General features: G+C 37.4%; 1 protein-coding gene across 4 annotated transcripts in view; it reads right to left on the bottom strand.

The window, feature by feature from the left end:
* Positions 1–20,699: 20,699 nt before the first annotated feature.
* LOC107741241 (mevalonate kinase-like) overlaps positions 20,700–22,283 on the bottom strand; it is a 9,396-nt gene continuing 7,812 nt past the window's right edge. For 3 of the 4 annotated variants that reach the window (XM_016553920.1, XM_016553921.1, XM_016553919.1), the window contains exon 10: positions 20,700–21,006. In XM_016553920.1, coding sequence (XP_016409406.1) covers positions 20,855–21,006 — 152 coding nt within the window. In that variant the 3' untranslated portion in view covers positions 20,700–20,854. The remainder of the gene's footprint in view (positions 21,007–22,283) is intronic. The other variant, XM_016553923.1, reaches the window with a different exon arrangement.

Raw genomic sequence — 22,283 nt, forward strand, 5'->3', positions numbered from 1 at the left:
TAATTTGAAGGTGAAATTAGAGTCCATCTGTTCAGAGGTGTTTTTAATCAGTGAGATGACTATCAGGTGTCAGTGTGTGCCCTGTTTTATTTAAAGAACAGGGATCTATTAAAGTTTGGTCATGTTTGTGGAAGTGTATCATGGTACAATCAAATTAGATCTCTGAGGACCTCAGAAAAAGAGTTGGTGTTGCTCATCAGGCTAGAAAAGGTTTCAAAGCCATCTCTAAAGTTTTTGGACTCCACAAATCCACAGTCAGACAGATTGTGTACAAATGGAGGAAATTCAAGACCACTGTTACCCTCTCCAGGAGTGGTCCACCAACAAAGAGCACTCTAAAAGCAAGAATTGTAAAAGTCCACTAGGTTTCAAAGGATTGCAGGACCCATCTGTGAAACATGGTGGTGGTAGTATCGTGGGTTGGACCTGTTTTGCTGCATCTGGTCCAGGACGGCTTGCCATCATTGATGGGACAATGAATTCTGAATTATACCAGCAAATTCTGAAGGAAACAAGCCGTTGTGCTGGACTGATCAGCACTTGCAGTTATTGCTGCAAAAGGGGGTCAACACCAGATTCTGAAAGCAAAGATTCACATACTTTTGCCACTCACAAATATTTAACACCGGATCATTTTTCTCAATAAATAAATGACAAAGTATATATTTTTGTCTCCTTTGTTTGATTGGATTCTCTTTGTCTACTTTCAGGATTTGTGTGAAAATCGAATTATGTTTTGGGTCATATTTATGCAGAAATATAGAAAATTCTAAAGGGTTCACAAACTTTCAAGCAGCACTGTATAAGTATATAAATGCTTTAGCAAACACAGGGCTAGGTCCATACTTTTTGCAAAAATTTCACTGGTATCAAGCTAATTACATTAACACTTCATTGAATTGAATTGTACAATAAGATTTCATTTGCTAACATTAGTTAATAACATTAATAATAAAAATACGTCTAAGCATCTTAGTTCATGTTAATTTCAGCATTTACCAAAACAGTATTAAAATCAAAGTTTCTGGTAGCATTATTTAAATGTACCTGAACAACCATGAACTATAATTACTGTAACCATGAACTGTATTATTATTAACTAACATGAACAAAGATGAATAAAAACTGTAAATAGTGTATTGCTCATTGCTATTAAATGTTAATGCATTAACTAAAATTAACTATTAAAACTTTACTGTAAAGTGCTACCAATCAAATATACATATACTGTGTGTAACATGGGCACTGCAGTGAATTGTGGCACCAAATGTCATTTATGTTACCAAGGCAAGTATATTGCACTACACATTTTCACTATGGGAATAGCTACAATATTTTCAGAGTACTGTTGTGTTTTAGTCGGCCAGAAGGGCTGTAATGCCATCTATAATATTGTCTGGGGGAAACTGTGAAGCTTCAGTTGACAAAAACCACAAAACTGTGGTGGAGAAAAGGGAAACAAATGTCATTGGCTGTGTGAGTGACTGCAGAGGGGCTGGTCCCAGTGACAGACAGGGGCAATTATCTGCTCTCCCCCCAACAGTTTTAACCTAATTTCTCAGCGACCAGAGGCCCTCAACACAGTCTATCAGCAGCGAGAAAAAAAAAGGATTATCTTCCGCTTTCTGCTCTCTTTGGAGAATGACTTTTCTGCTGTCATGTGTTTGTGATGGATGAAAGGCAGAGAAAAGGAAAGTAAGAGAGAGAGAAGGCAGATCCAGCATGGTTAAGATACCCCTAACCCCCCTTGGCTTCTCATTTTTCTTTAGCACATCCCAATTCATCCCTCTTTCTGCACTCGTCTATCCTTCTCTACCCTTCACGTGACCCCAGAGGTCTCCAGGTGCACAGAGATACACCTGCAGCTGGCTGCTGCCCGAGGACCGGACGACATCACAGGCTTGGCATCAGCTTTGACAGGGTGTCTGATTCAATCATCACATCTGGCGGAGTCCGAGCACTGAGAGAGCCAGTCAACCCTCCTAAATCTCACCCCTCCACCCTGAACCGAGCACGCTGCCAGATTCACAGAGACACGGTACATGCACACCCCAGCGCTGTATAGATTAAGAGCAAAAGATGCGTTAATGCACTGTAGCTGCAGCTTTCAACAGGACAGACACAGTCAGCACTACATAAGCAGAAGCCAATCCTGCAGGACGGCAGGTCTGAAAAGAGCCAGACTGATTTTGTTAATGACGGCAGCTTTCCATAAAAACCTGCTTTTTCCCATCACCTAGCCAGCCATTTAGCCACCAGCTTCCAATCGTTGTAATTTAGTGGACTCGGCTTTCCTCTGCAGCTGTTGCCATCGCCCCCGCCTTACAAACGCAATAATGCTCTGATGCAAATGTGCCGCGGTGCACGACTCAGATTGCTAAACATCACCTACAATGCTACAAACTAAGCATTCTGGGTGGAAAGTTTTTTTGCACCAACAAAAAGTTACATTTTTGAAAAGTGAAACATCTTACATCAAATGCTTAGGCTAGTTATAAAAATTCACACTGAGAGTGATTTTCCACAACAAGATTTGAGGCGGTATGAGAGAAAGTGACCATTGGAAATGAGTTCATCTTTACGTAAACAAGCAGTGACAAGTGTTGTTACAGTTAACTAAAACTAAAACTATTAAAATCTTTTTGGTAGTTTAAATAAAGCTGAAATAATAGAAAGCATAAATATTAGATGAAAAACTTAAACTTGAACTTGAAAAATGAAAATTAGGAATGTTGCCTTGGCAACTCACTGAAATTAAGAAGTTTAAGTTCAAGTACAACAATCACTAAAACTGAAATAAATAAAAATAAATAAAGCCATATAGAAATAATAAAATTGCTAAAACTTCTAAAATTAAAATATAAAAATAAGCAAAAATAAACAGCTAATTCATTAATAAATACTATAAAAATATGTTGTAAAATTGTTTTGCTATGTTCCCATTATATTATGAAAATGTTATTTATGAATTTCTCTGAACATTCAAAACATCAATTTTTATGTTTTAAAAACATTTTTTTCTTGGTTATTTCAACATTAAGAAAACTTTCCATTTTATCAATTTTGCAAGCATTACGTTGCTTTTGAAAGTTATTTGAATGTTTCGAAACATGTAGTAACATTTATAAAACATTAGACAAACATCCCACTAAAGTGTTTCAGAAAAAATGCATTCCATGAACAATTAATGATAAATTACATTTTTGTGCTTACATTTTGAGAAAATTTTTAAAGACCAGACAACTTTGCACAAACATTCTATTAACATTACTGGAAGTACATTTGTTTTGAGAGAACCTTGGCAGGACATTAGCCAAAGTTCTGAGAACATTACCTGTTAGTTGGGATAGTGTAGAAATAATACCAAAATAACTCTGGCAGTGACACAAGATGTAAACTACTAATGACAGTACTGAGAGTAAAGATTCATTAGTGCATTTTATTTATATTAATATAATTCAAAACAGTAATATAATAATTAAAATATGAAATGATATAAAAAAATAAAATAAGTCACATTATGCAAGTAAAGCAGGTTGCAAATGGACATATAAAGCCATGTACATTTGCATGCGCTTTGCAAATGCCTCTTAATAACCTCAAATGGTGATTAATTAGTGTGTTTATGCCTAATTTGCTCCACTGGTTGATGGAAAATAAAAAAAAAGATCAGTAGCATCAGTGTCTAACACATTACACCATATCTCCATCTCCCTTTCTCCATCTCAAACACTCATCTCTCATCCTTCCATATTCTGACAGCTGCTGAGATGCCGGTGGGCCGGTTGGAAGTGGCCGATCTGGAATTAGTGTGGGTGTGGGCACACCACCATTCAGAAGTGCTAAGGCCTTTCACACCCCTAATGTATAATTAGGTGGTGTTTTGGAGCATACAGCTTTCCTCAACTGAAATTAGTGGCCTTTTATTAATCAGACAGACCAGCACAAAGGCATTCTGAGCCCCTCTGTAATCTACTACAAAATGTTTCTCTTAATTACAGAGGTGGGAAGCGGGAGCGGGGCGGGGGGGGGGTTTGGAGGTGCTCTGCACAATGTGTCAATTTACGTGGCGTTATCTGCGTCAAATTTGCAGCACAGTCTGTGCAGCTGCCACATTGATAACAAATCATCTAAACTGTTCTTGTGCACATTGATGTGCATATAAACATATACTCCCACACACACCGTACAAACGCCACCACCCACAGGCAAAATCTAACATGAAACAGACTTACTATACATGACTACTGAACCAAAAAAATAGGTACATGGACATGATGAAATATGGATTTGAATAAGATTATAACACTACTGTTCAAAAGTTTGGGGCCATAAGATTATTGTATTTTTTTGGATAGAAATGAATACTTTTTATTCAGCAAGGTTGCATTAAAATTAAAGAATACTGAAACAAATGTTTTCTACATTGATAATAATAAGAAATGTTTCTTGAGGACCAAAACAGCATATTAGAATGATTTCTGATGGATTGTGTGACACTAAAAAATGTAATATTGGCTGCTGAAGAATCAGCTTTGGCATCACAGGAATAAATTACATTTAACAAATATATATAAATAAAAAACGTTTTTTAAATAGTAATAATATTTTAAAATATGACTGTTTTTACTGTATTTTTAATCAAATAATTGTAGCCTCGGTAAGCATAAGAGTTCAAAAACACAAAAAAATCGTACTGATCCCAAACTTTTGAACAGTAGTGTATATAATCTGAAATGTGTATTATCTTAAAGCTTCTGCTGAAAAGTTCTTCATTACAATGTACAAAACCATCGTCTTAAAAGATGAATACTGCAACCATATAGACCTTAATCAGCTTGGACGCCATAATAAATTTTACTTAAATTTAAATTTAAATTTAATTTTAACTTTAATTTTTTTTTTTTTTTTTGGAAAGACGGTACATTAGCTGAACTGTATGTTGTACAATCCATCGAACACATTGTAATTCAATCCCTTATAGCCTCATGTTCATTCCTGTCAAAAAAATTATATGGCACTATGCTGACTAAGGTCTATTACAATAATAATGAAGGTCATTTTCTCAACAATCGATAAATGAGTTGCAAGATGGCACTAGTTGCATTTACGAGAGACTGAAAGTAGTGCCGGTTTCGGTAGCAGTCTGATATACATCATTACCATGGACGACAATGAACATTATGAAATATCTGTCAGCTGAATCCTGCAACTAACCAATTAGAATCAAGTATTCCAGGCCTACATTATGGTAAATTTATACTTTACATGATAAGTCCAGCAGCCATCACTGTGATCAAGTGGCTCATGTGCACCTAATGATGACTATTCAGACAGCTAATGCCATGCAAGAAATCATGTTTGAGAATTTGGATGCAAAACAACTTCCTGTAATTGCCCGAGGCAAGCAGAGGGAACAGCACCCAGAGGGCCTGGCAATTAGGCACAGGAGGCATAAAAACATGAATGGTGCTGCTCGGCACACTATCTGCTGCTTTCCATTTATAATCTCTCACTCAAATGTTGATTTCTATCACATATGATCCATCTATATCATGTCGAACAGCGAGAAGAAATATAAGCATTATGACTGAGCTCAGTAATGTGTCTTAGTGGCTTTAGACTGCTCTGCTGAATACAGATAAAAGAGGATTCTTTCAGTTCCCAGGTCTCTGAATGCCACGCGCAGTTAAGAGGATGTTTTTCTTAGTGAGAGGAATATCAGGCAGACTCTTTCATGTTTTGTGCTCGGTGAAGGACAGACTTTGTGAGTACATCTCAGAACAGCGACACACAGGAGCGTCTTATCCATGAGGCGATGCTGTCATGAAAAGCTTTTGACTGTGTTTTCAAGAATCCGAGCCCTGGTTCTAAGGAGCAGTAGGACTATCAAACACAACCCAGTGGTTTTTTTCTTCTTCCGAACCTTCATTTACTTTTGACATGGACCGAGCACCCGATGCTCTTTTGCAAAGCAATTGTTGTCAGGTAAAATTACAAAGTGCTCGACATTTTGGTGTAGGAGAGTTGACTTGGTGAGCACACTGTCACTTGGGGACACCAGCTGACCTGTGGGATGTTCTTCTCTATGTCAAAGGAACAGGAATATTTTTTTTTTTCATTTCTTAAAGCAGAAGAAAAGAGTCCATGTTTGTACTACTGCTTAGTGTGCAGTGTATACTATGTACTACCTGCTATTTTTTTTTAAATAGCATATGAAAGGTGTTAAACGATAGTATGCAACATTACAGTCACAATGACTGAAATTATTGATGACGAGCCATTGAATTATTGAAAAATAATGCACACCTGAGGTGACAGTAATGCGGCCACAAAATGAAGCAGATTACCACCTTGGGTGTGCATTATTTTTCAATAATTCAAAGGACCAGTGTCAATTATTCTGCTTATACTATGGTTACAACCCCTCAAGACATTGTTCAGATGTTTTATTTCAAGACGCTTGTTTGGTCAGTGTTTTTTTTTTTTTTTTTTTGGTGTTTTAGGCTGTATGGACGGCGTGTTAGAACGTTTTTTATGGAAAAATGTCATTTTATGGCAAAAAACATGGAAATAATTTGTTATTTACTATATTTATTTGCTTGGTCAGTGTCGTTGTTTTTTTTGTTTTTGTTTTTTTGCTGTTGTACACTGTATGGACCTTTGAAATAACTGAAATAATTTGACGCAGTGATTTGGAACCGTACTGCACCTGGAACTACTTCATCACTATGCATTTTGTGGAAAATAATTTTTCAGAATCAGAATCAATTCTATTTTAATTGTGAATAATTTCATTTTTGTAGTTACTGCATAGTTAATTGAATTCCTTTGTAAGGAAAGAAAACTAAATAAAGACTAATAAAGACTTATTTTCATGTGGTTCCTTGCACAATACTACGTTATGTAGTAAACTTGCTCGGTAGCTCACCTGGTACAGCACTGCACTCGTGATGAACTCGCTTGGGTACGAATCCCATAAAAACAGAAATCACAATAAAAGAGCTTGTAGAAGCAAGCTAAAAAGTAATGGTTGCTTCTGCAAATGTGTTTCTATCTCACATTTGCTTTTGTTAACACTACTGTAGGTTTAGGGTAGGGTTTAGTGCAGGTGGTACTTTATTTTCAAACACAACAGAGCATTAACCTTTTAGCGCCACTCACAAGACATTTCCGAATTGTCACAGCACCTACAACAACCAATGTAATAAAACATTGTCAGATTTGTTCATCTGTTTTGGTTAAATTGAATGCGTTTTTAATGCCACTTACTTTGTAAGTGTCACGAACAGGCCGGATTTACCTCTTTTCGTGACATAGGCAAAACTAATTTTTGGGCCCCCCTTCCCTATTAATATAATAGGCCTAATATTACCACCCAAGCAAACAAAAATATTTCTTAATCAGTGGAAACGGTTACAGTGTTTTCTATCACAATAAACGCTTGCATTCAGTCAATAAAAATTGAATGTAGTTCTTAATTTGTTTGAGAACTGAGAAAGACCGTTCCATGTGTGTTGAACTAATCCCAAACCTTCCATTGTAAATTCCAAAACGTCATTTTAGACCTAATAACAGAGGCTTGAGCCCTTGATATGTAGGCTAATGCAGTTATTAATGCAGTCTAATGCAGTTATGAGAGACAGCGAGCGAGAGATTAAGCGTCAGCGTCTGTGCGTCTCTCAGTGTTCAGCAGCAGCGTCTCTATTAATAGCGAATCTTTAAGTTAAACTGCTTCAAGAACCTCGCTACTGAGAAATGTCATGTAGCTTTTCAGCTGCAAAACTATTTTATTGATAAATTCACGGGGTAGTGCTGACAACCAGTTTCTGTTCACGTCTCCGTGTGTGTGCGTCTGTGAGAGAGAATGGGAGAAAGAAAGAGTGATTTCCGTAACCTACATAAAAAAAGGTTAAAGACATGGAAATAGTTTGTCATTTTTTACCCTATTGTTTGTTATATTTATTTGCTCAATGTCTTCTGGGGTTTTGGTTCTTTTACTGTTGTAGATAGCCCATAGTATAACAAAAATATTATATATCTCTTCATTGTGTTTGGACCCCCCTGGACGAGCAAGCATAGGCACGTGCCTAGAATGCCTATGCGTACATCCAGCCCTGGTCACGAAATGTGCAAGCAGCCACATAATCTCATTTTGAGCCTGTGTTGAAAAAGCACATCGCAAACACGGAACTCGATGCAAATCTGCAATAATTCAATAATACAAAAATTTCTTCTGAATGAAAACAAAGATCTGATTTTAAAGGTAGAACTACAGTAAGAAGAACTACCGGTAGTATAAAAAAGTTTAACTAGTAAAATAAAGTAAAACTAGTCAAATCAAAACTAACTAGAACTAACTTTCTAGGCCAGGCAAATTGCAAATGAAATCATCAGAAAAAACATTCTATTAATGAGCTCTGAAAACATTTGAACAATAAGGCAAATTCTCACAGAGACAGCTGTTAAAGTCAATGAAAGCAGCATACGATTTAACGTCACAAAATCCCACTCAACTTCTATTTAAATTTAGCTGTCTTAATGCACTGATATTAGTCTGTTTTGCGGCCGCCTTTTCATTAAAACACTAAACTGAAGCAGCTGTCCTGCTGAGAGCGAAGACACCATGCTGAAATGCCCCTGGAGTAACTTTTAACCTTATTCAGAGAGCAAAGAGAATCAACAACACTTCCATGATCATTCTTGGGTGCCTACCAAAGACTTAGCATGAAAGAGACTAATACTGTGACATTCCCTTCAGCATTACTGTTCACTCACTGCAAGACCTGATGCACTTTCTCCTGCATAAATGTGCCATTAAAGCATTCTCAATCTGAAGTCTGACACATTAAAGGAATAATTCACCCATAAAGTTAGAATTCTGTCATCATTTATTCACTCTTATGTCATTCCAAACCCATTGGGTTTGGACAACCCAAAAGACCATGTTTTGAAGAATGTTCACAATGCTCTTGTTCATATAATGAAAACATATAGCCAGACCGTTCTAAGCTTCAAAAAGGAGTAATAGGCCTCTCTCTCTCTCTCTATATATATATATATAATAACATAGTCAATACAACTTATGCCCAGATCTTCTGAATACCATACTGTAGCCTTGTTTGTGTGAGAGAGATCGTCAATCATGATGATGTTCCAAGCCTGTAATTGCATTATACACAGCTTGTAAGTTACACCTGGTATACAGGAAGTAATGTCAACAACTTCATTACTTTAAAGTCAAGGTGATCTTCACAAACGAACTGGTGAGTACTGTTCTCAAGAAGTCCCCTAGCTATTTTCTTCACTGTTTTACTCTCAACAGTGTGTGTGTGTGTGTGTGTGTGTGTGTGTGTGTGCGTGTGTTTATGATTACACTGACTGAAGGCCTCTTGGGGATAATGCTGAGCGAAAGCTAAAGTAGCAGTGGCACTCTGGTTTGACATATATACTCTGTGACATCTTACAAGGATAGTGGTCTAAGCCACTGCCTGAGTGAAAATCAAGACCCCACTGACACTGACAGCAGAAACTGTGGCAGACCGATTAAACATATGCAGTCCAGAAGAATCTTGTTTTATTTATACGTCTTTAGAATAAACTGGAATGAAACTCATGTTTTGTAAGAGGCCTGAAAGACCTCAAGGCCCTTTAACAGTTAACATTTACTTTTACTTTACTTTTAGTCATTTAGCAGACGCTTTTATCCAAAGCGACTTACAAATAAGAAAAAGTAATTAAAACTAAAAGCTACAACTCTATAAATACTATATATATACACATTTAAGAAAATAAAAGAAATGAAATAAAAATGACAAATGCATACATTTCAAAAACATTTAAACTAGTAAGACATTTTTGTTCATTTAAACAAACCTGAAATAAAATAAAATATAAATATTAGATAAAAAAAACTAACTAAATTAAAATTAGAAATTATGCTTTGGCAGATAACTGAAATAAATTTTTATTTGAAGTACTAATATTACTAACTGAAATAAACTAAAACTGATATAAAAATAAATACCATCTAGAATAATTTTTAAAAACCAAAACTAATAAAATTGACAGAAGCATACAACAAATTCTTCAGCTAAAATTGAAAACTAAAAATATATATAAAAATTTAAACAAAAAATATAATAAAAACTATGATTTGTAGTATTTTATCATTATCAACATAAACACGCAGATTAAAACTTATTAGAATAAGAATCACATGGATCTTATTCATTTAGCCCATTTTTGTTCTAACACTAACCTGATAATAATAATATGAAATAATTGAACCTGACAGCCAGTGACAATGAAGAGAGTTCAGGGTCTGATGGGATCTTGTGTGATGTGTGCCATTCAAATCCACCAGTCAGCGGGGGAGACAGAGAACGAAGAAAGAGAAAGACAGAAAGAGAGAGAGATAAAAAAGAGGAGAGAGAGAACCTCAGAACCTTGAAGGAGATGTCAGTTGAGGGCTTGAGTCGGTCTTGCGCCTGGCTGAATAGCGGTCAGTCCCTCTGCACGCTTCTCTTCCCTGAAAGCATGACATTGCCAAAGGGGGAAAAACACCATTTTATCATTCTGTGCCATTCACACCCTCTCTTTCCCTGTCAAACATGCCATATGTCCCCATCTCAGGGCGTCCTGCCGGCTTATCGAGTGTGACAGGGCCATTCTCACACTGCTCCCAATCACACTCTGTCTCCGGCGGATAGAATCCTGCTCTGGCGGCACAGTGCAGTGATGGACTGTCAGGGAGAGGGCAGTGACTTCCGCAGGGTCGCACCCCAGACAGCCAGAGAGCCCAAAGAAGACAAAGGATGCAATAGATGAGAGGGAACAGTGCTTGGGAGTAAAGGTGAGGCTGTGATGATCATGTGGCCCAGAGAGCAGACTGGTCATTGGAGGTGAATTACTCCAAACGGTTTCTGGGAGACAGACCCTGCATCTCAATTCACATACTGTATTGTGCATCTTAAACAGAAGGCGAAATTAACATAATAAGAATTAGTGAGTCCCAAATCACAGTACACTGAAAATACTATTTCAAAGCTGCCTGGATATACTTTTTCCATGCATCTTAGGCAAATATTGCTCACAACAGCTGACTTTTTTGTTCAGATAAATTAAAGGGGCGAAGCTGCACAGCATTTTTTATTGCTGGTAACTAAGTAAGAATGAATTTTCAGCTAGATGCTAATGCATACATATAAACACAAACAGCAAGACAAAGGACTCTGTATGACACTACTTTATGCAACACAGACTCTTTGGAAAAATGTGCCTCTAACTACATTTTTGCAAAACTCCAAAAACATACCTATACATAAAAAAATCACTGCAGTTTGTAGCTGAAAAAAACACTAGTGGCAATAAAACGGCAACAGCTTTTATTGCTTTTGAAACAAATATTGATTACGGGGGCACTTGGTTGTGGGTCCCATGAAACACAAGTCGCAAAAGAACACAAAAGAAACTTATTTTTATTTCACAGTTGTTTTTTAACACTATCGGTTAAGTTTAGAATAGGATTTAGTGAAGGTAGTACATTATTGTCAAGCGTGATAGAGCATTAATTAGCACCACTCTCTGCATACAACAACCAACTTAATAAAATGTGTCAGGTTCACGTTCATCTGTTTTTGGAGAAAATTGAATGTGCTTTTAGAACCACTCATTGGACATTTACAGTTTTACGAAACGTGCACATAAGTTTGTTTCTTCATCAGAACAGATTTGGTTAAACTTTTCACTCCATAAGATATTATTTGATAGACTGAAGTCATTATTGTGATGCTTTTTTCAGCTGTTTGGACTCTCCTTCTGACAGCACCCATTCACAGCAGGGGATACATTGGGCTATCTATAACTTAAAGGGTAAGTAAACTTTCAGCAATTTTTTTTGGGGTGAATTATTGCTTTAAGGCCAAAACATACACAGCGCAAGAATGCGAACGCAGATGCTTCTACGCAAGCACTATTTTGTACTCTGTATGCAATTGACTACAGCATCTCATACAAAAACTCTATTTACTGAATTAATAATTATTAATTTATTCCACAAGTGTCCATTAATGAGGGAGCTACCAAGATAAAGTGAGTATGTTTCAGCTGCTCAGAGACCACACTGAGTGTACAACATTTAAAATATTTGTTTTAAACATTGTCAAAAATCTGATTGATATCTTTTGTTTTTGAAGTGGAAAAAAATAGGTTTCAGTTCCTGTGGGCTCACTCCGTGTCACTCATATCGTGACACATTATGTTAAGAAAAGCTCTCAAACCCACTTGAAAGCTACGTGGAACATTTTTTTCTCATTACAGAATATCACTGTCATGTCACAGCACCTTTCCTCCAGAAAGGGAGGCCAGGTTACAGCTTCGTTTTCCCGCTCATTAGACCATACCCGCACCTTCTGTTTCATGCCGATCTGTGACGGGCACAGGGGGCAGGAAAAGGTCACTCCGCTTAAGTATTTGACTTGAGCCTCACGTATATGCAGATGACAGTGCCTCCTGATGACTAATGTGTGCTGATTGCTCAACAGCACTAGAACTCTGGGAAACAGCGCAGGACACAACGAGCTCTGCAGATGCCTTGAATGCTCAACAAGTGAGTAATCAAGAGAAAAGAGGACAAGAAATTGGAGACATTCCTCTACTGATGATGTGCATGGAGGCAGAAATCAGGAGCTGAAAGAGAGCGAGTGAGAGAGGGGACCTAAATTACCTGTAACTAGCATCTCGAATGCAAGCCAATGCAAAACCTAAAGTCTCCACATCCTTATAAGCGTTTTTCCCTCTTAAAATATATCTGTAAAATGATTGCTAATCTATGCAAAGAAGCAATCAGCAGCTCATGCATAATGCATGACCATGAGAGACCAATTTTAAAACGCTTTCAGATTATTAGATATTATCAGGAATTCAGCAGATGAAATCTGAACACTCCTACCTGCGCGGCTCTAATTACAGCAGCCGAGTGGGCAGACAGGAAGGCGAAACGCGGCACGGTCAGGGCCCACCACAGGTCATTTGCACACATAATTTAAAGCCAAGGTGACCGCAGGACAAATCCCAGCTCCAGGTCCGAGTCATAATAGATGGAGAATGAAACCACAGAATTAGCATGTATATCTCTATGAGTGAAACTGATAGCTGGAGAAGAAATGGTTCAGTCACTCTAAGCATCATGGATGATTTTTCATACATCAAGATGGTATAGCTTCAATTTTAATTTATTCAAATACAGATCAAATCAGTTGATCTGCATGAGATGAGATTGAACTCGGCACGGATGCCGACTGCTTGTGTCAATTTTTATTTAAATGAGCCCAAAATCAGAGTGGGATGTTATATTCTCCATTAAGCGCTCAAGCAATTGCATTTGCATTGGATTAAATTACCCTTATCTCTGCAGACAGAGGATGCTTTCTTATCATATGAACATCTGCATTTTAAAAGGAGAGAAAGAATGGAGTGGAATGTCGGATGACGGGATTAAGTAAACACTCATTAATTTCCGAAACGCGGCCATGTCCGGTCCATCCTGCATTTAGACACCCTGAAAATCCACCATGCAATCAGCTGTCATTCACAGTGGAGTTATGAGAGCTCAGGAAATTCAGTTTGACACTGCAATGAGTGGGAGTTATTTTGTGTATTAGGCCAATGTGGATAAAGCAGGACTTTCAAGCTCTGTTCCAAAACCTTTTTCAAAGCATTTTAAGACATCACAGGCAGGCCACCAATGGAAAGGTTCAAAATGTAGGCAAATTAATTATGCTGCCTCTTAAAATACCTTGTACTGGACAAATTGCCAATGTATGGAGAAAGCAGTCCCAGAATGCATTGACGAGCTCGGAGAAAAATTTAATTCAAGGAGGATGAGACATAAAAATGTAAATCATAAACAAACTCTCATTCAGTACTTGGATTAGTTAAAATTTAATTCAAGAAATAAAAAACAAAATTATAGAAATAGTTTGGTGTAATTAGAAATGTATTATTTTGTGAATATTTCTGTATGCTATGTACTTTTATTTACATAGGAGTATCATAGCACTAATTTAACAACATGCTAATGGCAAATCTCAATAGGAATAAACAGTAAGAAGCACTACGCAAACATGCCTGTAAATTTTTTTTTTCTTGGTTCCAGATGTATATTATCCATTCATTTTTTCCAGAGGGATTTTTAAAAAGTGTTTGTTAAAGAGTTAAATAGGCCACAAACCAAACCAACCAGCTACAAGGTGAATCACAGAATTTCAAACTTTGGAAAAATAATAATTATTTGAAAATCTGACAAAAAGAGAAAGGTACAAGAGTGTTTAATGGCTTTAATGATGAAAAGAACTACAAAAACAAACATGTTTAAAGGCGCAGTTTGCTTGTTTTGCTTTTCTTATTGGAGTTTTTTTTTTTTTGCGGAATCATATTTAACATAGTCTTTCACCTGAATTCGGCTGTTAAACAGGATTATTTCAAAAATTAACAAATAATGTGGACTGACAGTTTTAACAAATGTATATAGCACTGATTAACATCCTCACAATAGCTCTATTTTTAGAGGTTTAATTTATTGTCAAAAATCTATTCAACTCAATTAAAGTTGCTGCCTTTCTAGAGCGTTTCAAATCAGTCACATTTATAAAGTTCCATTTTAGTTATGATGCTGCCTATGTAGCGCAGCTCACTAGTTTTTGGAACAGAGCTTCAGACAGCAACAAAATATCTTCATGTTCTGGGAACGTTCTTTACTCTGTGTGTGTGTGTGTGTGTGTGTGTGTGTTTAGAGCAGGTAAAGGTGCCCTTTCCCGACACCCTCCACTCAGAACTGCTTTGATTTGCTCTGAGAGATTTTCTGAGCAGAGTCTGACAGGCTTAATGCTCTGAGCGTCAGTCAAGCAGAGATGAGCACTGCTACAAAAATCAATGAAGCTCTTCAAAACCTACAGTACAACAAAAGCATTACTCTGCAATTAGATCTGTAGACTTGGGCACCCAAACACTACACTTAGTACAGTTCAGATATTTTATATTGTAAAATCAATATGGTATAAATACAGTAGCACTGGCATAATAAAGAATGTTATGCAATTTCTCTGCTATAAACCCTTAGCAAGAAAAAAAAGGACTGTGGCGGTGGGAGTGGATATATCATGGTACTCTGATATATGGGTAGTATTATGGTATTCTTGAATTACCATGACTATTAAACAGTAAAAGTGGTATATAGGTAGTTGATTCATGTTTCCATGGACTTTTTAATGAAAAATCTAAATTTGTATGAAAAGGGTTCTCCAGTCTCTAAATTAATATGAGGTCATTAAAGTTGCAAACATAATTATAAAAGAATGACCAAAATTCTATTTAAAATAGTAAATTTTACCGCAGGATTCCCAAAAACCCATAAAACATGTCATACTGTTTGATTACAGTTTTATATTCATATACTATGGTATTTACATGGTACTATTACAATACCATGACATTATCATGATATAACATGGAATGCTTTTGTTTGTGAAAATAGAACTTCAATTACAAGTGCTATTAACATACTACACAGAATCATTTATCATTGAATTGATATGCTTTCACTGAGACTGTGAACAACAATGGTATTGGATCAAATGTGATCATTAATCAAGAGAGGACCTTAAGTGAATTCATCAACCTGAAGTGTCTATAAGACACTGCGGTCTTCTGTTCTCACTGATTCATCCCACCTATTCAAGCGCTCACACAAGGACTTCTTTTCTCTCTCCTACACACACACACACACGCACACACACACACTTCAGCCTCTCGACATGTGCAGGTCTGTGCCAGATTCTTCTGCACCCGACAGCCTTAATGGGGTCAGCTGACCTCTGCTCTCACTTCTCACCAGGGCCAGGCAGAAGGGGAATGCCTTTCTCCACTCTGAAAGACACACAAACTCCCACACATACTCTCATTTTACACCACCTTGACCCTGACCCTTGCAGCATCTTCTCAAGAGGAGCAGAGAAAAGAGCCCTGCTCAGCTGCAGAGCCATGAGCTCTTGAAGGAAGGTGAGAGGTCACTGGTGGGCAAGACGAAAGCCTTCTCGCGAATTGGAATTGCACCAGGCTTTGCCCGTGAAATATCACCACAGTCTCGATTTTGCTAAAGTTGCCAGGGTTAAAAATCAATAAGTCTAATGAACTAGAGAGGAGAGGAGAGAAAAAGGAAAGGAAAGAGGAAAATGGCAGGAAAGAGAAAAGCAAAACGCAAAGGAAAGGGGAAATTGCGGAACAGGAGAAAGGAAAGGAAAGGAAATTATGTAACAGGAAAAGGACAAGAAATGAGAAATGCAAAAAGACAAAATATGAAAAAGAAAAGGGGAAAATAACAGGCAAGAGGAAAGGGAAAAGTAAGAAAAGGCGAGAAAAGGGAAATGGAAAGGATCTGAAAAGAAAAAAAGGGGAGCGAAAGAAAAACGAAAATGACAAAACATGAAAAGAAACGGAAAGGGGGAAATAACAGGACAGGAAAAAGAAATATGAAAGGGAAAAGGAAAAGGAAAAGGAAAGGATCAGAATAGAAAGAAAAGGAGACAGAAAGGAAAGTAGAAAAGGACAAAACATGAAAGGTGGAAGGGGAAAATAACAGGACAAGAAAAAAGAGAAAGGAAAAGGAAACACAAAAAATAGAACAATAAAAGTTAAGAGAAAAATAGTAGAAAATGGGAAATGGAAAAGAAAGTTGAGATGGCAATGACAGGACAGAAGACAGGTCAGGAAAAAAGAAATGGAAAGGAAGGAAAGAGGAAAGGACAGTAAAATAAAGAGGAGTGATGAATGTTACTTTCCCTGTAAAAATGGTATCAAAGGCAAAGCCTGCTGAGAAGATCTGGTCAGTCGCTGATTTTTATCCGTGCGACTCTCACAAAAAGGACATGGTGCCAGCGTGCTCTTCTGCTATGATCTGTTTACAAGAGTGTCACACAGACAAATGCAGAGTTCATATCCATCACGCACAGTGTCACATCCCTGCAGAGAATGAGTCACAACAGCACCACACAATGCTCACATGCCCAGAGAAAAGAGGAATGAAAACACATCATGTCCTCACATTTACTCATTACTTGAACTGTCACTCTCGAACTTTGGCTAAACGAACACACGGAATGGGGCGAAATCATTTCGGCTGATGTTTCTTTATGCAACACAACATGTAATAGACAAACAGAATAAAGAGGGAGGGGGGAGAAGGCCTGAATACTTTTTATTATATTTCAATAGCTCTGCCGTTTCCCTCCATCCTTGACCCCTTTTCTCGGCTGCCTCTGTTATCTGAAATAATGTCAGGCCATCCTTAGAATCTATTCATCAGTGCAGAAAGAAGCTGCCACTGACATTGATAAAAAATACCATCTGTGCCTCGCAGGGAGGAGAGACAGAGAGGTAAAGCTCACCCCCTCCTCATTCCTCTTCATCAATGCAATTTAAATTGAAGAGCTCAGTGGTAATTAAATTCAAGCTGAGGTTACGGTGGGGGCCGAAGACACGGATTCGACACAACTGAGAATGAGCAGAGAGGACGCCACACAGAGGGTCAAGGTTCACCAAAGGCAGCCTCGGCCAGCCAGTTCCCATTCATTCATACAACCTGTCTGCCTATGCCGCACAAAAGCCTTCTGACATTTAAAGAAATGAATAAAAACAACAGAGAGAGAGAAAAAAAATAAATTATTCCAGATTTTTCCCCCTCCACAAACTGACCTTTTCTCTCTAACATCCTCTGCCAGTTGTTTGTTGGACAGACTTCAAAACTGTCAATAGTGTTTAACTCATAGCTGGCCCTATCAAGGGCTCTCATGTTCGAGAACGGGGTGGAAGGAAGGAGGAAAAGTCGATAACGATTTGGTGGATCCAGTTTTGTGAAATTATTTGTCAGCACAAACACGAGGCGCATGACTAGCAGCAGGTCAGGGGGATTTCGGTGGCGGGGGCCGGTCCAGGGCCCCCCTCTTCTGGTTAAAGCCAGCTTTACTCATTCATCTGTGGGATCCAGTTTTGTGAAATTATTTGTCAGCACAAACACGAGGCGCATGACTAGCAGCAGGTCAGGGGGATTTTGGTGGCGGGGGCCGGGCCAGGGCCCCCCTCTTCTGGTTAAAGCCAGCTTTACTCATTCATCTGTTCTCCCTCGAACGGCCGATGCTGCCCTCTCCTCCCTCCGCTAATCCAGTTACCGTATTCACACGCAGTACCCTCTCTCTTTTCATTACAGCAGATCAGAGATTGAAAAGCGATTCCTCAATCTGTCTTGAGGATGAGATCCAAATTGGATCGGGCTAAAGTGAATGTGGCAGAGAGGGGAAAATAGGAAAGAAAGATGATGTGACTCATTTTTACCCTTTAGAGCTGATGGCCTCATAGTGCATATTCATAGTGTGTATATATAGGTAGATGGCCTGTTTGTGGGTAAATGCCACACACCATGATTGACATGAGGACAACGGCTCACTCCTGGGGTCTGAGGTCACTTCCTCAGAGAACTGCAATTGTTCTCTCGAGTCAGACTCTTAAACATCAATGTTCTCCAAAGGTGTAGATCTGCTATACACAAGGGATAAAAAAAAGAAAGTATACTTCTGTTAAAAAGCTAGGGGTTATTTATTTATTTATTACCGTTTTTGAAAAATGTCACTTATGCTCATCAAGGCTGCATTAAATTGCTTAAAAATACAGAAAACCAGAAATTGTAACCGAAACAGTATTGTGAAGTATATTACGATTTAAAGTAAGTGTTTTCTATTTTAATATATTTTAAAATCAAATGTATTCTTGCGATGGCAAAGCTGAATTCTGCAGCAGCTTCAGTGTCACATGATCCTTCAGATATCACGCTAATATGCTGATTTGGTGCTCAAATATTTTTTATTACCAGTGTTGAAAAAAAGCTGCGTAATTTTTTGTGATGCATTTTTTTCAGGATTCTTTGATGAATAAAAAGTTCAAAAGAACAGCATTTATTTCGAAATTGAATTTTTTATAATGTAAAAGTCACTTTTAATCAATTTAATGCATGCTTGCTGAATAAAAATCTTAATTAAAAAACTAATTAAAATGTTCCTAAAAAACTTTGGCCTCCAAATTTTTAACGGTAATGAATAAGCAAAATAATAAATCTAAGATGCATCCTGCACACAACAGGTAAACATGTTCACATCATCATTAAAAGTTATGTTCAAGCTCTTAAAGGGATAAAACAAAATTGTCCAATGATCCAATATATTTTTGAATTCCACTGACTTGCATTAATGTAAAAGTCACTTTTAATCAATTTAATGCATGCTTGCTGAATACAAATCTTAATTAAAATGTTCCTAAAAAACTTTGGCCTCCAAATTTTTAACGGTAATGAATAAGCAAAATAATAAATCTAAGATGCATCCTGCACACAACAGGTAAACATGTTCACATCATCATTAAAAGTTATGTTCAAGCTCTTAAAGGGATAAAACAAAATTGTCCAATGATCCAATATATTTTTGAATTCCACTGACTTGCATTGTATGGACAAAAAAGAATTTATTTTTCTGCACAAAACATAAATAGCCTAAAACAATACAACTATGCTCAAGATAGAATTAAGGCAAAAGAGTTAGAAAGTAAGACTTGCCAGGTAAACTGGTCTGCACATTATGTTGTGAAGTGAAGTAAAGTGACATGTGGCCAAGTATGGTTACCCATACTCGGAATTAATGCTCTGCATTTAAACCCATCCTAAGTGCACACACACAGCAGTGAACACACACACACCGTGAACACACACCCGGAGCAGTGTTCCCTTCACTTCTGAAATGATGGCTATGTACCTGGATTAAGCATTCTGACAGCTTCGCATTTACAAAACCAACGACACTCACTTTTAAAGATGTCTCTGACCTCCCTAGGTCTTCTCAAAGTTGACTTGTTCAAGTATAAGAGGCTCTGTCCTTCTGCTGGCCTTCAGTTTACAGGAACACATTCATCTCAGTGCAAATCCATTTCCTATTCTCTAGCTCCAGGTCTTGTGTGCTGAAGATAGCCCTCTTTATCTGTTCCTCACAAAACACCACTAAAATTACACCCCTCTCCTGAGACTGTGGGGAAATGTGCTCCACTCTAAGTGCAGAGCGTTATTTCATCACCGTGTTTCACAGATCAACTTGGACTGCGTCTGGTCGACAGCCAAATGCGTCCCTGCATCCCCTCCTTGGCTTCAAAACCATTCTGGTGCAAAATATTCTGACAAAGTGCAAAGAACTGAAAAGTAATTACTTTGGGTTTAGTGACAATAATACAATGGCTGTACTCAGTCCAAAATGCTCCAAGCTGTGCTAGTTCTGGTCGGAAATGTGATCTGTGTTGAGAAACATTTTGGCAAATTAGATGATTGTACTACATTTGAATACACAGACAGGCCATGAAATAATAATATTGTGCATGACCGCTTTTCATGAAAAAGGCTGAAATTTATTAGATGTTATTTTTAGATTAATTTAGTATTCATATTTAATTAAATTATCTATTTTTCTATGTTCCATGCATACAGTCTAAAATTGACAGTATTAAATCTGTCTTACACTTTGCTGCCATCTAGTGGCATATAAAACTTTATAATGCATAAGCACTCTGAATGTAATAACACAAAGATATATATTAAAAAAAAATCTTAATTAGGCAGATGATAAGGTTATGTTTTATATAATTTTCCCAGAAAATTACAGTATGATTATTGGTACGTTTGTCGAACCAGGATCCAGAGCAACAGCAGCAATGAGCACCCTTGCTAACGGTAACAATGATGCATACAGTACAGTGTTTTCATTGTGTCTCAGTAGCTGTTGAGGATCTTCAGTATGTCCTGACTGAGTGCAGCTGAAGAGTGCTGCTGGACGCCAGGAGCTCCGATACTGGTCTCCCAGCAGTCAAAGCCACAGGCCTTCAGCTCCTCAACGGTGCTCTGAATCACTGAAGTATCCGTTTCTGAAAACAGAAAGGACAAAAACGTCCCCATCAACACCAAGGCCTAGAAAAATAATACTCAAAAGAAACAGGAACTCCATGCTGAATTGTGTAAATGTGTCAATTCCGCATCTAATCTAATGTAATATTCTAAAAAGGTTGGTACATTTTTTTTTAAAGAAATTAACTTTTATTTAGCAAGGACATATTAAATCGACCCAAGGAGACAGTAAAGACATTTATATGTGTATCAGAGTTTCCACACCCAATCAGCATATTTGAATGTTTCTGAAGGATCATGTGACACTGAAGACTGGTTGCTAAAAAATTCAGCTTAAATTACATTTTAAAATATATTAAAATAAATAAAAGGTTAATTTAGTAAAATTGTAATATTACTTCACAATATTACTGTTTTTACTGTATTTTAATCAAATACATGCAATCTTGATGAATATAAGAGACTTCTCTCAAAAACGTTATCAACATTATCAACCCCAAACATTATCACCAATTCCAGGAAAGTTGGGACGTTTGTCCCAATAACAAGAATATGTTATTTGTTCATTCTCTTTAACCTTTAGTTAATTGACTAAAGTACAAAGAAAAAAAATTCCAATGTTTTCACTGGCCAACTAAATTTGATTTTGTAAATATAAAATTTTTTGATTTTGATGGCTGCAAATCACTCAAAAAAAGTTGGGTCAGAAGCACATTTAACACTGAGTCACATCAACTTCCTTTTAATTACAATGTTTAATTGTTTGGGAATTGAGGATACTAATTGTTAAAGGGGTCATATGATGCGATTTCAAGTTTTCCTTTCTCTTTGGAGTGTTACAAGCTCTTGGTGCATAAAGAAGATCTGTAAAGTTGCAAAGACTAAAGTCTCAAATCCAAAGAGATATTCTTTATAAAAGTTAAGAGTCAACCACGCCTACCTAAAACGGCTCATTCTAACACGCCCCCACATATCTACATCACTATGTGGAAATATTAGCATAAGAACAAATGTGCATGCAAAAAAAGAAGGCGTGGTTTCAGGAACAGCAGTAGTGTTGATGCAGCCATGTCAGGGAGACGCTGTGTTTCAGTGCAAAAGCAAAAGCACTTTATTTGGCCTTCCGGAAGTAGATGCAATTAGGAATCATTGGTTAAGATTTATTTACAACAGAACAGCACAACCCAGATGTTCGAATTTGTGCAACGCATTTTATGGACGACAGTTTTTTGAACCTAGAAGAGTACAAGGCGGGCTGTGCACAAACCCTATTTAAAAAAAAAAAAAAAAAAAGGGT

This window comes from Sinocyclocheilus rhinocerous, unplaced genomic scaffold (assembly GCF_001515625.1).
Source record: "Sinocyclocheilus rhinocerous isolate Xijiao unplaced genomic scaffold, SAMN03320098_v1.1 scaffold615, whole genome shotgun sequence".
NCBI lineage: Eukaryota > Metazoa > Chordata > Actinopteri > Cypriniformes > Cyprinidae > Sinocyclocheilus > Sinocyclocheilus rhinocerous.